At 41.3% G+C, this 11,846-nt stretch overlaps 2 protein-coding genes across 4 annotated transcripts in view; one reads left to right on the top strand and one right to left on the bottom strand.

Moving 5' to 3' along the window:
- TUBE1 (tubulin epsilon 1) overlaps positions 1–1,182 on the top strand; it is a 21,264-nt gene extending 20,082 nt beyond the window's left edge. For all 3 annotated transcript variants that reach the window (XM_027893051.1, XM_027893049.1, XM_027893046.1), the window contains one exon: positions 226–1,182. In XM_027893051.1, coding sequence (XP_027748852.1) covers positions 226–245 — 20 coding nt within the window. In that variant the 3' untranslated portion in view covers positions 246–1,182. The remainder of the gene's footprint in view (positions 1–225) is intronic.
- The window catches only part of CCN6 (cellular communication network factor 6), a 7,593-nt gene extending 5,056 nt beyond the window's left edge, over positions 1–2,537 (bottom strand). The window contains exon 1 of the mRNA XM_027893053.1: positions 2,451–2,537. Within this exon, the coding sequence (XP_027748854.1) occupies positions 2,451–2,513 (63 nt within the window). The 5' untranslated portion in view covers positions 2,514–2,537. The remainder of the gene's footprint in view (positions 1–2,450) is intronic.
- Positions 2,538–11,846: the final 9,309 nt, after the last annotated feature.

The raw sequence follows: 11,846 nt of genomic DNA, 5'->3' as shown, positions 1-11,846 counted from the left end.
TTTTTTTTAAGTAAAGGAAGACCTAAGTAATTCTTGATGGGTTTATTTTTCTGAGGCATGGGGGGAGGTTAAGTCAGCACAGAGGATCTATTTGAGACAACTACATTCTATCTGCATTTTTTAAGAACTACATCTAAAACATAACAGTTTAGATCTTAGCATTAGATCTTTTCATGCTGCTGATTTCAGCAGAAATGCAGATCGTGCTATATTTATTCTCCACAGATGACTGGTTCCATAGTTAAGTGGAGACACACACAGCACTTGGCCACTATACAACGTAAGGCCTGTGAGCTCTCATGAAGCAGCTCTGACTGCCCAAAGAGCAAAAGAGCAAGACAAGATCCAGCCCCTCATCAGGTGCCAATATCACCATCAAGCTTGCAGAAAAAAAATAAAATACGTAGCCTATATTTTTTTCTGGGCACATGGAGCCCAACTCATCTATTTCTGTTCCTCAAAACTGCAGGGCTCTACTGATATAGAAATCACCTACAGCAGAGATACTGAGGGAAAGCTCAAGAAGGGGTCATTCAGCTGTGTTTCCTTTCTGCTCAGCTTTCAAACTGGAAATCGCTGCAGAATTCAGCATTTCGTATGCCATAGCCCATGGAAGCTCTCACACCATAATTGAGCCAGCCTAATTGCGTGTAACAGTAAATGACCTTTTAAAAGCCTTTTTTCTACCACTAATTTCCATTTTTCATGGTCATTTACAGCTATACTTACGATATCTTAATCCGCAGTTACTAATGAAGCTCCAAAGTAGTAGCTTTCAAGTTCCTTTGGCTGAATGATTTTTAAGATAGATATTAATTTACACATGCAATTCTTATGGGAAATTATTATTAAAGAATGTCGTGTGGCATTCCATGCAGCATGAAGAAGACAGTTTAATAAATGTGTAATTTTGCAAAAGGATTTCTCCTAACCCTTTTTACCTAAATGCAGCAGTAATATATAAGCAACTAACTTAAATGTACTTTTTTCTAGGCAGCTAAGCATTTCCTATAAATCATAATTTTGATTTGATGAACATGTGCATTGAAATGTAAAGCTTCTTGAAGGATCGTTATGGAAACAAGACACACAGGTGTTCCTATACATTTAGCAGTATTCAAGACTGTATGGTCAGTTTAGGAAACACTTCCTTGTTGTTTTCTTCTTTTTAAGCAGATCAGTATTATTATTATTAGAATCTGGCCACATGCCAGCTATATGAGGTTATGTGGCTTGAATCAGATACCACATTTCAAAATGCGTATGTGTAGCAGGAAGTAATCTGTGTTTCAGCCAATATGTTTAATTTGTATTACAAATTAAAGCATGCTTTAAACCTACAGAATTCTACCTAAGTGATTTTTCTCTCCTTTTTTAAGGTAAGATGTCAACTGAAAGGTGTGAGACTACGAAGTTCCCCAGTAAGAAAAAAACACCATCAGGCAAATATCCGACAGTTTTAACTGTGGAATTACTGAGAACCTTGGTTTATCTGAAAAATCTTCAAATATCTATTAAGTTACAATGAAAATGTAAAGTTTGCTTGTAAAGTTTACAGTCAAATATTTTTCTAGTTTGTGCTTCCCTGAGTTTCTATACCAAAGCTATTCACATCACAGAAGCCCCCTGCATACTTTTCCTGATCCTATGGGCAGATCAGAAAATGAGACCATTGTGTAGGAACCCTTCATGTGTTGTTTGTTTTCTTATGTGTCAAAGATTGAATAAGGTCATTATGGCATAAATAAGCAAATAGCAGAAGTAGGCAGTGTATTTATCGCTAATGTTCGGCTTTCTAGGTCTGGCTCTAAATATGCAGAAAGTTAACGGAGGGAGACAATCATTTGAAAATTCTCCATTTGACACTCATCTTGATCCTAAAGGACAAATTTTCAAAATTGAGTGAGTAAATAAATAATGAAATTGGCCTTTGAAGCAAACACCTTTACAAAAAGCTATCACTTAAAATTTTCTCATAAGAGACAAAGCATAACACAGCCCAGGTGCCTTTCTCTTTGTAAGACTAGCCTGAAGTCAGACCACTGTGTGTGTATATATACATACTTGCACACACATATATACATAGATATATAAAATATGAGCATATAAGAAATATCAACATAGATGTTTACTTCCTTACTGCATCAGATATTCATTTGTGCTTATATTTTTTTATATAAAAAAGCAAGATCACTGGCAATTTAAGCTTCCCTAACACTTCTTTTCCCACTAAATCATATTAATGTACAGAGAGAAAAAATTACCAAAATCAGGACTGATGCAGTAAATAAGATGCAAATGATATTTACCCAGGAGCGTAGGGAATGGCTGCTTATTCTTTATGAGGAATTTGCTTCTCTGAAATTTAATTTGTTATTAAGCAAATAAAAACTTTTAACCAGAACAAGGTGAAGAAGGAGAAATCTTTTTCTTCTTTTTAATGAACTTACCTGTTGCGTACAAGGGATGATGAAGATGGTGGGAACAAGGAGCCACCGCATGTTCCTGCACATTCAGAAGTGAAACTGAGAGATAGGGAACAGGCTGAGCTGTGTCAGAGGAAGCACTGAACACAAAGCTCTCCTCTGTCTCCCTTGCCAACCCTACTTTCCCCAGCACATGCACGAACACATACACGCATTCACACTTGAAATTCTCCACTTCATACAGAACCAGCTTCACACTGAAATTTCCAACTGGTCTTCTTTTCTCTGCCCAGAGCTAGAATACAGATTTTCACACCCTGCTTGATCCCATCCAGCTGATTCAGCCAGACTTAATTGAGGTCGGGTGGGGTGACATCTGATTCTTGAAATCTTGCTGCTGGAAATGTAGTGTTATTATTGTCTTTAAATCTGTATTACAAGAATTTCTGAAATCTGAAGGGCAGAGGCCCAAATACATGCATTTTTTTTGAGACAGAGAAAGCAGAGTTTCTCGAAATTTCTGATGAATTGTGCCTACCAAATCATAGCATAAAAATTAACAGCCAGAACATGCTTTCTAAATAGAGAAAGATATACTATAGTGTGTTATAATGCTACTGCATGTTCTTCCCTGCTTCTTTCCATAGAATCCTACCAGGCAAGCCCAAACTATAATGTACTTTTCCCTGAAGTATGCACCTTGTCTTACTGCCGTGCCACCACTTAAAGACAATATTGTTCAAATCTCCAAATTTCCTCCCCCCTAATACTGTCAAGGTGATGTGCTTGATTTTTAGGCTAAAAGGTGAGAGTCTGCAGGACAACATAAATGCTCCAGCCCTGCACCTCTGGTGTTGGTGGTGCCCTGCTTCTCCTCTCCTTTGCATTTGTCCTTGATTAGGCACCTCCTCTGAAGCCAAGGCATTTCTAGGGGAGGCTACCAAAGACCACACTCACACAGCAGCCATGTGTGGACAGAGACAGTAGTGGGAGTATGGAACCAAATCCAGAACAAAAAAATTCTGGTTTGCTCCCGGACTTGAAGCACCACGTGCTCTCTGCATGCAGTTACAAATGCACCCTGAACTGCCCTTCCAAACTCTTGAGGATTCAGCTGTAAACCACTGAAAATCTGCTTTTCTTTGGCACAACCACTTTGTCACGTAATTCAAAATAAGGTCCAGGCAGTACCTAGGGGACAAGTGGATGCTGCAGATCAGTTAATTTCAGTGATGTTACTCTACATGTGTGGCAGTGCAGACTGGGTCTGACTCAAGTCTTCCTTGAGTTTCCCTTTAAAATCTTATGAATGTAGACCCGGGTTTCTCAAACATCTCTTCTGTATACTATCGAAACAGAGTTTTTTTCATAGAATCAGAAGATAATTGAGGCTGGAAGAGACCCAGGGGGTATCTTGGCCAATCCCTGCCCAAGTAGGGTCAGCTCTGAGATCAGACTGGGTTACTCAGGGCTCTATCTATTTGGATCCAGAAAACCTCCAAGGGTAGAGGCTGCCAAACCTCTCCTGACAGCCTTTCAGAGCAATGCCAGCTGTCTGAGGATGTTCCAGGTACAGTTTTCTCCTGCAACCTCAAAGATATGTCTTTCCCTCTCCAGTCTGGAAGAAGTGAGGAAGGTCAGAAGACTAGCACATCCATTCTCCTCCTCCTGCGACTGCAAGAGGAGCACACAGCATTCATTTGTGCTGTTCCTCTTTACATTGCAGAAATAAAAAGTGGCCAGTGTAGGACTGGGAATCCTCTGTGTGAGCTGGCAAACACTGATCTGATGTGGATAATGGTCCCCAGTCTTGGGAAACAGGAGACAAATGTTTCTGTAGGACTACCCTTTGCTTTTATATGGTGTATATATGTTGGAATTACCCAGATAACATGATTATCTTTAGTTTTAGAGAGTGAGGCTTTGAAACTGAGGTTTGAGTACAATTAAGCTGATTGACAGAAAATTTGGGTTTGGAAGGAGTGGGAGTAATGGTCCTCCCTGAGGAAGACATTCTGGTGATAGAACACATTAAAATGTGATTTTAGGTGGCTAGATGGTTGTTTATGTGTGTGCAAAGTAACCAGTGTACTTCAGCTCAAAAAGGGCCTCCTGCTAGGAGCAGAGCCCCTGCTGGTCTCTTTGGAGACCACTCAGGTCTCCAAAGTGAAAACATGCCTTCACTGCCTTTCCCTAACAAATACATTAAATAAGACTCTCTGGACCTTGCAGTACCTGCAGTACTGACCTCTGCATGTGTAATAAGTAGCTCTAACTCCTACGCATAAATAGTGCCCTGATGCTTTGACTGAGTATTAGGGTCAGTGTCTCTGCTAGTATTGGCTCTGATTTAAATAAATGGAGGTTATATGCCCTTTTCCTCTCCTGAAGATCTTGAGTGATCCCCCACAACTTAAAAATTAATGTTTTTAATGCCATGTCCAGACTCAGCAGTAGTTTGTCGGTATGCATCCTTCTTACCAAATCTCCCTCGCAGATTTGATTACATAAAGTATCATTCATTTCCTGAACTAAACCTGCTCTGCTATCTGGTGCCATTCTAATACCACCCTGAATGGAAATGTAATTTAGTTGTATATTCAGTGACCTCTACATGCTGCACACATTTCTTTGGTGCCAAAAAATCATCTTCCTGTCTGTGAAATATGCCATGCAAAGCCATTGGCTTAAGAGATGGAAAAGTATGAAATATAAACCCATAAATGAACATAGTCATGCATTCTGACTGGATGCAAAGTCTTAGACAAAATGCCAGAGGTATTCATTATTTATATTTGTAGGAGCCAGGATTTTCAATACTCCCTACTGGGCTTGGTGGAGTTATTGAGATGAAATCCATGAAAGCCAGGGTTGTGTTTGGTCATTCCTAATACCTGGATGTCAGTCCCAGACACACACCAAATTTGAGGGGTCACCTTTTGGCAGGAAAGTTTTAGCATAGTGGCCTGTTTTGTAGCTCTTTGTGCATGGATGTTACAGATACTCCTCTGTTTCAGTCAGTCAAACCTACTGGCTGTGTCTCTTCACTGCTCCTCATCAAATTGAATTTGAGACACAAGTTGCACTCAAAAATGCCCCATATCTCTCCTGGGGCACCAACAACAACAGCACGTTTCTCAATGAGCTGAGTAAGGAACTTCTCCTAAGCTGGCAGGGGTCTTCCAGTGGGACAAAAATTCATCTTGTCCTGCATAGCCACTTCAGCAAGGCCACGTGCAACACTGAGGTCACTGTTGGAGGGATAGAAATGCTTTGTACAAGGGCAGCTACAATACGTTCCCCACACTATGCTACTGTTTCTATTTCAACTGTTGTCTACTTACAAATTATTGTAAAAAGCTTCTCTGAGCTGTAACAGGCTACCTGATTTAGGAAGTTAATTACATGCAGCTTTAAAATTATAGATCCCATTTTCAAAACTTTTTTCAAATAAATTTCCCATTTATGCAGATAGTTGTCTATATCCTATTTTCTTCTAACAGGCCGTAAACACAGAAGAGATGCCATAAAGTCTGTATTCCTAAGGACACAGTTCTGAAGTGTTTCATCTTTCTGTGACTGTCAACCATGCGCAACAAGGAATTCTCAGAATTGTGTAAGTTGAATATTTGTCATCAAAGAGAGCCTGAGTTTTCATGGTTTTGGTTGACAGATCATTTAAAAATATCTATACACACTGGACCAGTCTGTGCTCTGCCTAGCTGTGTGGGGCAGGCTCTATGCAATTAATCCAAAAAAAAAAGCCAAAGTGAAGGTAGAGACAGGAATAAAAATGAAGACAAATTGAGAACCCACCAAGCAAGGCAAAGAAGTGCAACTGTGCTGAGCTAACCTATTATATGCTGGAATTGGCCAATTCTGTATACAGTGCAATGGCTCTGCCTTTTTTTAGTATGATGCTGAATTCACTGTAGAAGAATAAACTCAGATCAGCCCAAACCCTATCTGTAAAGCAGATTTTCTCCTCATAGCCCAGTTCTTTGGGCACCTCAACACTGGCAGCTCCAGCCTTTCTCCCCTGCAGCTGGCCTGCTTTGTAGAGCAGGCAGCAAGCTGCTCCTCAGGGAGAAGCGCTGTCAGGATAAATATTTGAGCAGAGCAGCCAACCCCCATGTCAGGAGACATGTGAATGTCCACTGAGGCTCATACAGTTCTCAAAGGGTTTCCACTGTTAGTTATAGGAGGAAATGGTAAAGCAGCTTCCCAAACTCCTGGGCTATTTACACATGTAGCTTGTGTGCCAGATAAAAAACATTCCCAATGGAAATGAAAATAAGGTCCCAGCCAATGTCCTACCTAAACCTTCCTTGAGGGTAAGACATGGGAGAGACATAGAAAAAGAGTTGCATTTTTCCCTAAACCACCCATTAGGTATTTTTTTTAGTTTATTTTATTTCCAGTACATACTTTATTAACCTTTAAAGAAAAAAATCCCACATAAATACCGGTGCGTTCACATTGCTATCTCCAGATTTATTTTGGCACAAAGTCATCTGAAAGATAAATTCATGCCTTCGGTCTACAGAAAAATTATATGATGCTCGCTGCCCAGAGAGAGAGACACACATAAATTGTATGGAACAGGCTTGATCTGGTGCTCATTTTTCATGGCAAGTGTCTCAGGAAGTGAAAAAGCCCCGAAGAGGGGAAGGAAGGCTGTGCCTGCTCCCCTCCTTCCTGCTAGTACAGTCATCTCCACTTCTGTCCCCTCAGGTATGAAGAAGGTCACTTCCACATCCCTCCTCCTGCATACAAGGAAGCTGCTCCAAGTTTCAGGGCTGAAAGGATTTATTCCTTCATTGGATAGGTCCATTTAAAAAAGCATGAGCTGGGGGACTGGTGGTGGAGAGTCCAAAGAGCAAGTGCTGGTGAGCACATTAGATCTGGGTAAGGTCCAGGGTTCACAAAGATGGTAACAGACCATGTTCAGGCCCTTGTAAGGGAAGATTTTGGAAAGGACATAAGAGAGTTCTTGCCCCAGTCCTCAGGCTATGTCTTTCAGGTATCCAAGAGAGAAACAAATCCATTTTCCTCTTTATTGTAAGAGTGTGGAGAATAGTGTGAAATCTCCTTATGTTTTTACTTAAGAATCTCACCTCAGTGTATTTGTATGAAAGAGTGAAAAACCTATGGGAAACTCAGTTTAAACATTCACATTTGGTTCCTTTTCATTTTCATCTCTATAAAAAGCATCAAAACCTACAAAACCCCATCAAAACCAATCAAAACCTCACTTCAGCTCAGACTCTCCAGAGGACTTGCAAGCTTGCCTATCGTGAAAGAAAATGTATCTGAGTTGTGTTGGTTTGACCACCTCAACAATTCAGTCGCACAGTTACCTTTCCTTCTGTATGCCTTCAACAGAATTCCCTGTAAATCATTAGGGTAAAAGAAAACAACCACCTCTGTTGCACAACTGTGTCCACTTACTTCATCCCAATGCTTTTGTCCAAATAAGTGGTGATGGTTGACCATCACCACCACGCTGAAGGAGAAGAGATGGCAGACAGGAGTTGGCAGGTGGGTTGCCCAAACCTCATTTGCCATGTGGGTGGAAGTGGGGGAAGGAAAAAAAACAGGAAGGGATTATGGCAGAAATCTCCTAGTGAATGATTGTGCCTGACTTATTCATTTCCTATCCAGAAAAGCCCACCGGAGAGATCAAACATAAACAAGTGAATAATGTGTCTGAAATCCATGGTTCTCAGTACTGTTTTACATAAAGGATTATTTTATTTGCATTTTCTATAAATGAGTCATGACCTATTGAGAGCTACAAAACTCTCCATATTGCTTCTGCGAAAGTAGGTCCTCTGAGATGTCGCCTTACTTTTTTTTTTTCTGCATTGAAAGTCTGTCTCCCCATGTGGTGGGAGACATGGCGCTGACTCCTGGAGGGACAATGCAGTGGCAGAAAGCAAAACCAGGGAAATTCAAATGGCAAAGGGGAGAGAAACAGAAGGTTTAGTGCTGCTGGAGCCAGACCATCCGTGGGGTTGGTGTTCCCTCATCACTGCTCTGATCTCAGAGATCTCAGATAGGGCTGAAGCGGGCAGGCACTGCACCTAACGACTTGGCTTGCTGACCAGTTACCAGAGGGAGGAAATCCTGGAGGTACCTGGGCACACACCCAGGAGGCCTCTGGATAACCCAGGTATGACCCTGCACTGCAAAGCTAAGAAGTTTTAGGAAAAGGGAAGAAAACTTTTCCAGTGTAATTTAAAGCAAGAAAAATGCTAGGGTTTTCTTTTATATATCCTCAATAATGCATCTATCCCTCAAACCTTGTCTTTTAAAATCTCTTGCAGACCACCTTAAATTCACTGGAGAAGTGCTCAGTCTTGCATTAGGTACAGCCCTGCCATCTGTCGGATTTTTTTTTTTTTAAGTTAAATGCTTGTTTAATATCAGAGGAAAAAAATTACAGCAGTGGCTTGTTTTTTTTATTTCAGTCATATATGTGTTTGCTTTCACACAGGAGTTCAGAAACCAGCAGCAACCCTGACATTTCCTGGGGAATCCAGTTCATCTGGGATCCCATCCAGACAGCCCAAGGCTGCGCTCCTGCCTCAGAGCCTGTCTAACCAAAGGTATAAACTGGCTTCAGTGATGGCAACATCCCACTTCTGTGGGCACCTTCCTGCATGAAAAGGGAAAGATTACTTTTAAGGGAAAAAGATTGGATTTTTTCACATAAGACTAACAGGTCATCTCAAAAGACCCTTTAACAAAGCAGGGATAAGAAGCCCCAGCGATGGACATCTCAAGCCAGAAAAATTCTTATATTTAACAGAAGATGAACTATAACACAGTATATGCAAGGCAGTGGCAGTTCTTTGCCTTTTTTGGGGTGAGATCCCCCTAGATGTCCTTCAGTGGGGACAGCTACATGTCAACTAGAAACTCTTTCTATCTCTGGAGAACAATATGTACTCCCATAGCGTGGTGCATTACTTCAGATGGACACTTCATCCTCACACTATGAGTTGCATCTTTGCAGTACCTCTGTACCTTTTTCTCTGTGGTGCCCCTGCTGGATCTCAGGGTGGGAGCTGATCGGAGAAGCATGCCTTTTCTGTCTAGGCATCTGTCTGGCACAACTAATTGAATTAAACACAAGTAATGATTCCCAAAGCTCAGGTGACCAGCTACAGTGTAAACTTGATGCTTAGAGATCCTCAGGCGATTTAACAGTCCCTTCTGGACTTCTTTCTGTGTTTCTGGGGCTGACACGACAGCAGGACCATAGGCATGGTACAGCTTGCCGTAGGATTGGCATAAGCAGTCAGGGCCAGCCCATGATCCAGATGACCTTGAAAAGTGCTTTTTTGTTTCCTTGCTCCATGTGAGGGGCAATGGGAGGGGTGCCCCCTTGGCAGCGTCCAGGGTCAAGTGACAGGAGAAAACAGGTGCAGCTGCCCAGCATAGGACCACCACCAGCTTCTTCCTGTCATCATGAAGAGGACTTCAAGAAAAGAAATGAAAAGAGACCTGAGCATGGAGGATATATTCACTGACATTGGTCTGACTCAAGCCTCTAAACATTTTGAATATGCTCACATTACTCATTCGCTCTGAACAGAAGAAATGAGCACGCTGGCTTCTGTTTCCACACACTTAAACTGCATTCAACAGAGAAGGAAGCCCAAGTGGTTTTTATTGAGGGACCCAGGTAAGGTTAGATAAACTGGCAACTGCTTCTTTTTTCTTATGAAAATATGAAAGGCAGGGTTTAGAAACTGCTTATTAGAGATGCTGTTGCAACTGCAGACACTGGCAGAAGATGCTCACTGAAGTATGCTGTTGGAAGCAGGGTTTTTAGAGCAGTTGGGGTATTCACAGTGGGGAGCTTGTACTGTGCTTCCAAGAGTCTTGTCCAGTTTCACACCGTAACTCTTATTTTTGTGTCAAAAGACAGTCAAATTTCCACTCTGAAAGCCAGCAGGAAAGTAAAGGAAAGGAAACAACTGAAAATAATAGTGTGGGTTTCTGTACTGTAACAGAAACAACAGCACAAAGCCCATATCTAGTCTGCACTTGAGAGGTTTTCCAACCCCCAGTGTAATAAGTAGTAGTAGTTAAAATTACTCATCAAATTAGTAGTAATAGTAGTTTACTCATTAAATTGTAGTGCATGTTATATTCTTATATATATATATATATATATATATATATATATATATATGTTTTTATAACCACTGTTCTGTTCTGGTTAGAAGACTGTAAATTGTAGAACAGTTCATTAATCTATCAGCATTGTAAGCTGATAAGCATGTAGGTTGCAGTTCTTAAGCTGAAAAGACAAATTATTGTGCTTTGCTGAATAAGTATTCAGTATATTACTTTTCTAAAAAGCTTGTTGTCTCAGAGCACACACATAAAGTAGCGAAGAATGAGAATGATACAGAGTATCCAAGAGGGACATCTGGAGAAACACACTAGGCCTCAAGGACTGAAAAAAAAAAAAAAAAAAAAAAAAAAAAAAAAAAAAAAAAAAAAGAGAAAGCACCTGGCAACTGAAACAGGCCTGCGGGAAAGCCAACCAGAACCAAACCTGCCAACTCAGATCCAATGAAAGAACAAGAAGTGACTATGGGAGGGGAACTGAGAAGGTAATAAAAGTTACTGGTTTTGCTTACTGCGCTTGCGCGCCGTGAGAGGAGCAGGGGACTCCCCAGCCGCCCAGCATGCTGTTTTGCTTATTTGCCTTTTCTATAAATCTTCAATAAATTTTTTATTACTATATTTCAACTCTGTTTCATTTTACTTATAACACCAGGAAGTTCTTCCCAATAACAGACTCATTCAAAACCTTTCAGGGAATTTGGTCCTGCCCCGACTGCAGCTGGAGCCTGACAAAAATAATGGAGAACCCAGGCAAAAATGTTTCCCTGAGTCATGTAATCTGATTCAAGGCAAGGTCGCAGTGTACTCGGAGACAGCCTGAGGTGAACATTCATGGATGAGCGATGTTGCCTGACACCCAGCCTGTGTTATGACAGTAGCGAGAAGGTGACATCAAGTGAACCGCAGAACATGCACTCCAGACTTTTGCCATGGGTAAATACACTCTCACAGACATAGCCCAGAGCATGTAACTATACTGGTATGGAAGGGTAAAGATCAACTGTCAATTAAAATCGCAGCAAAGTCTCACTTAGCATCCACGTTGCTCATACACATGAATGAGCAGCCCTGAACTTTGCCCAGCCATAGGGGAGGCTGGAGGGGAGGGCAAAAAGACACACCAGTTCAGTCAGGGTGGCCACACCGTCTAAATTAAGCAGGTCACGTATGGATCGTAACACCTCAGCTCCATGCACAGCCCACATGATCTTCAGGCATCTTCAAAGCATTGGGCCAGCCTGGACCTTTCCTGCTTGTACTGCTTGTACTCTC

This window comes from Empidonax traillii, unplaced genomic scaffold (assembly GCF_003031625.1).
Source record: "Empidonax traillii isolate 1590-97213 ecotype Southwest subspecies unplaced genomic scaffold, ASM303162v1 scaffold377:size560545, whole genome shotgun sequence".
In the NCBI taxonomy this organism is placed as follows: domain Eukaryota; kingdom Metazoa; phylum Chordata; class Aves; order Passeriformes; family Tyrannidae; genus Empidonax; species Empidonax traillii.
The sequence above is the reverse complement of the archived record's forward strand: the minus strand, read 5'-3'. Positions and strand labels throughout refer to the sequence as shown.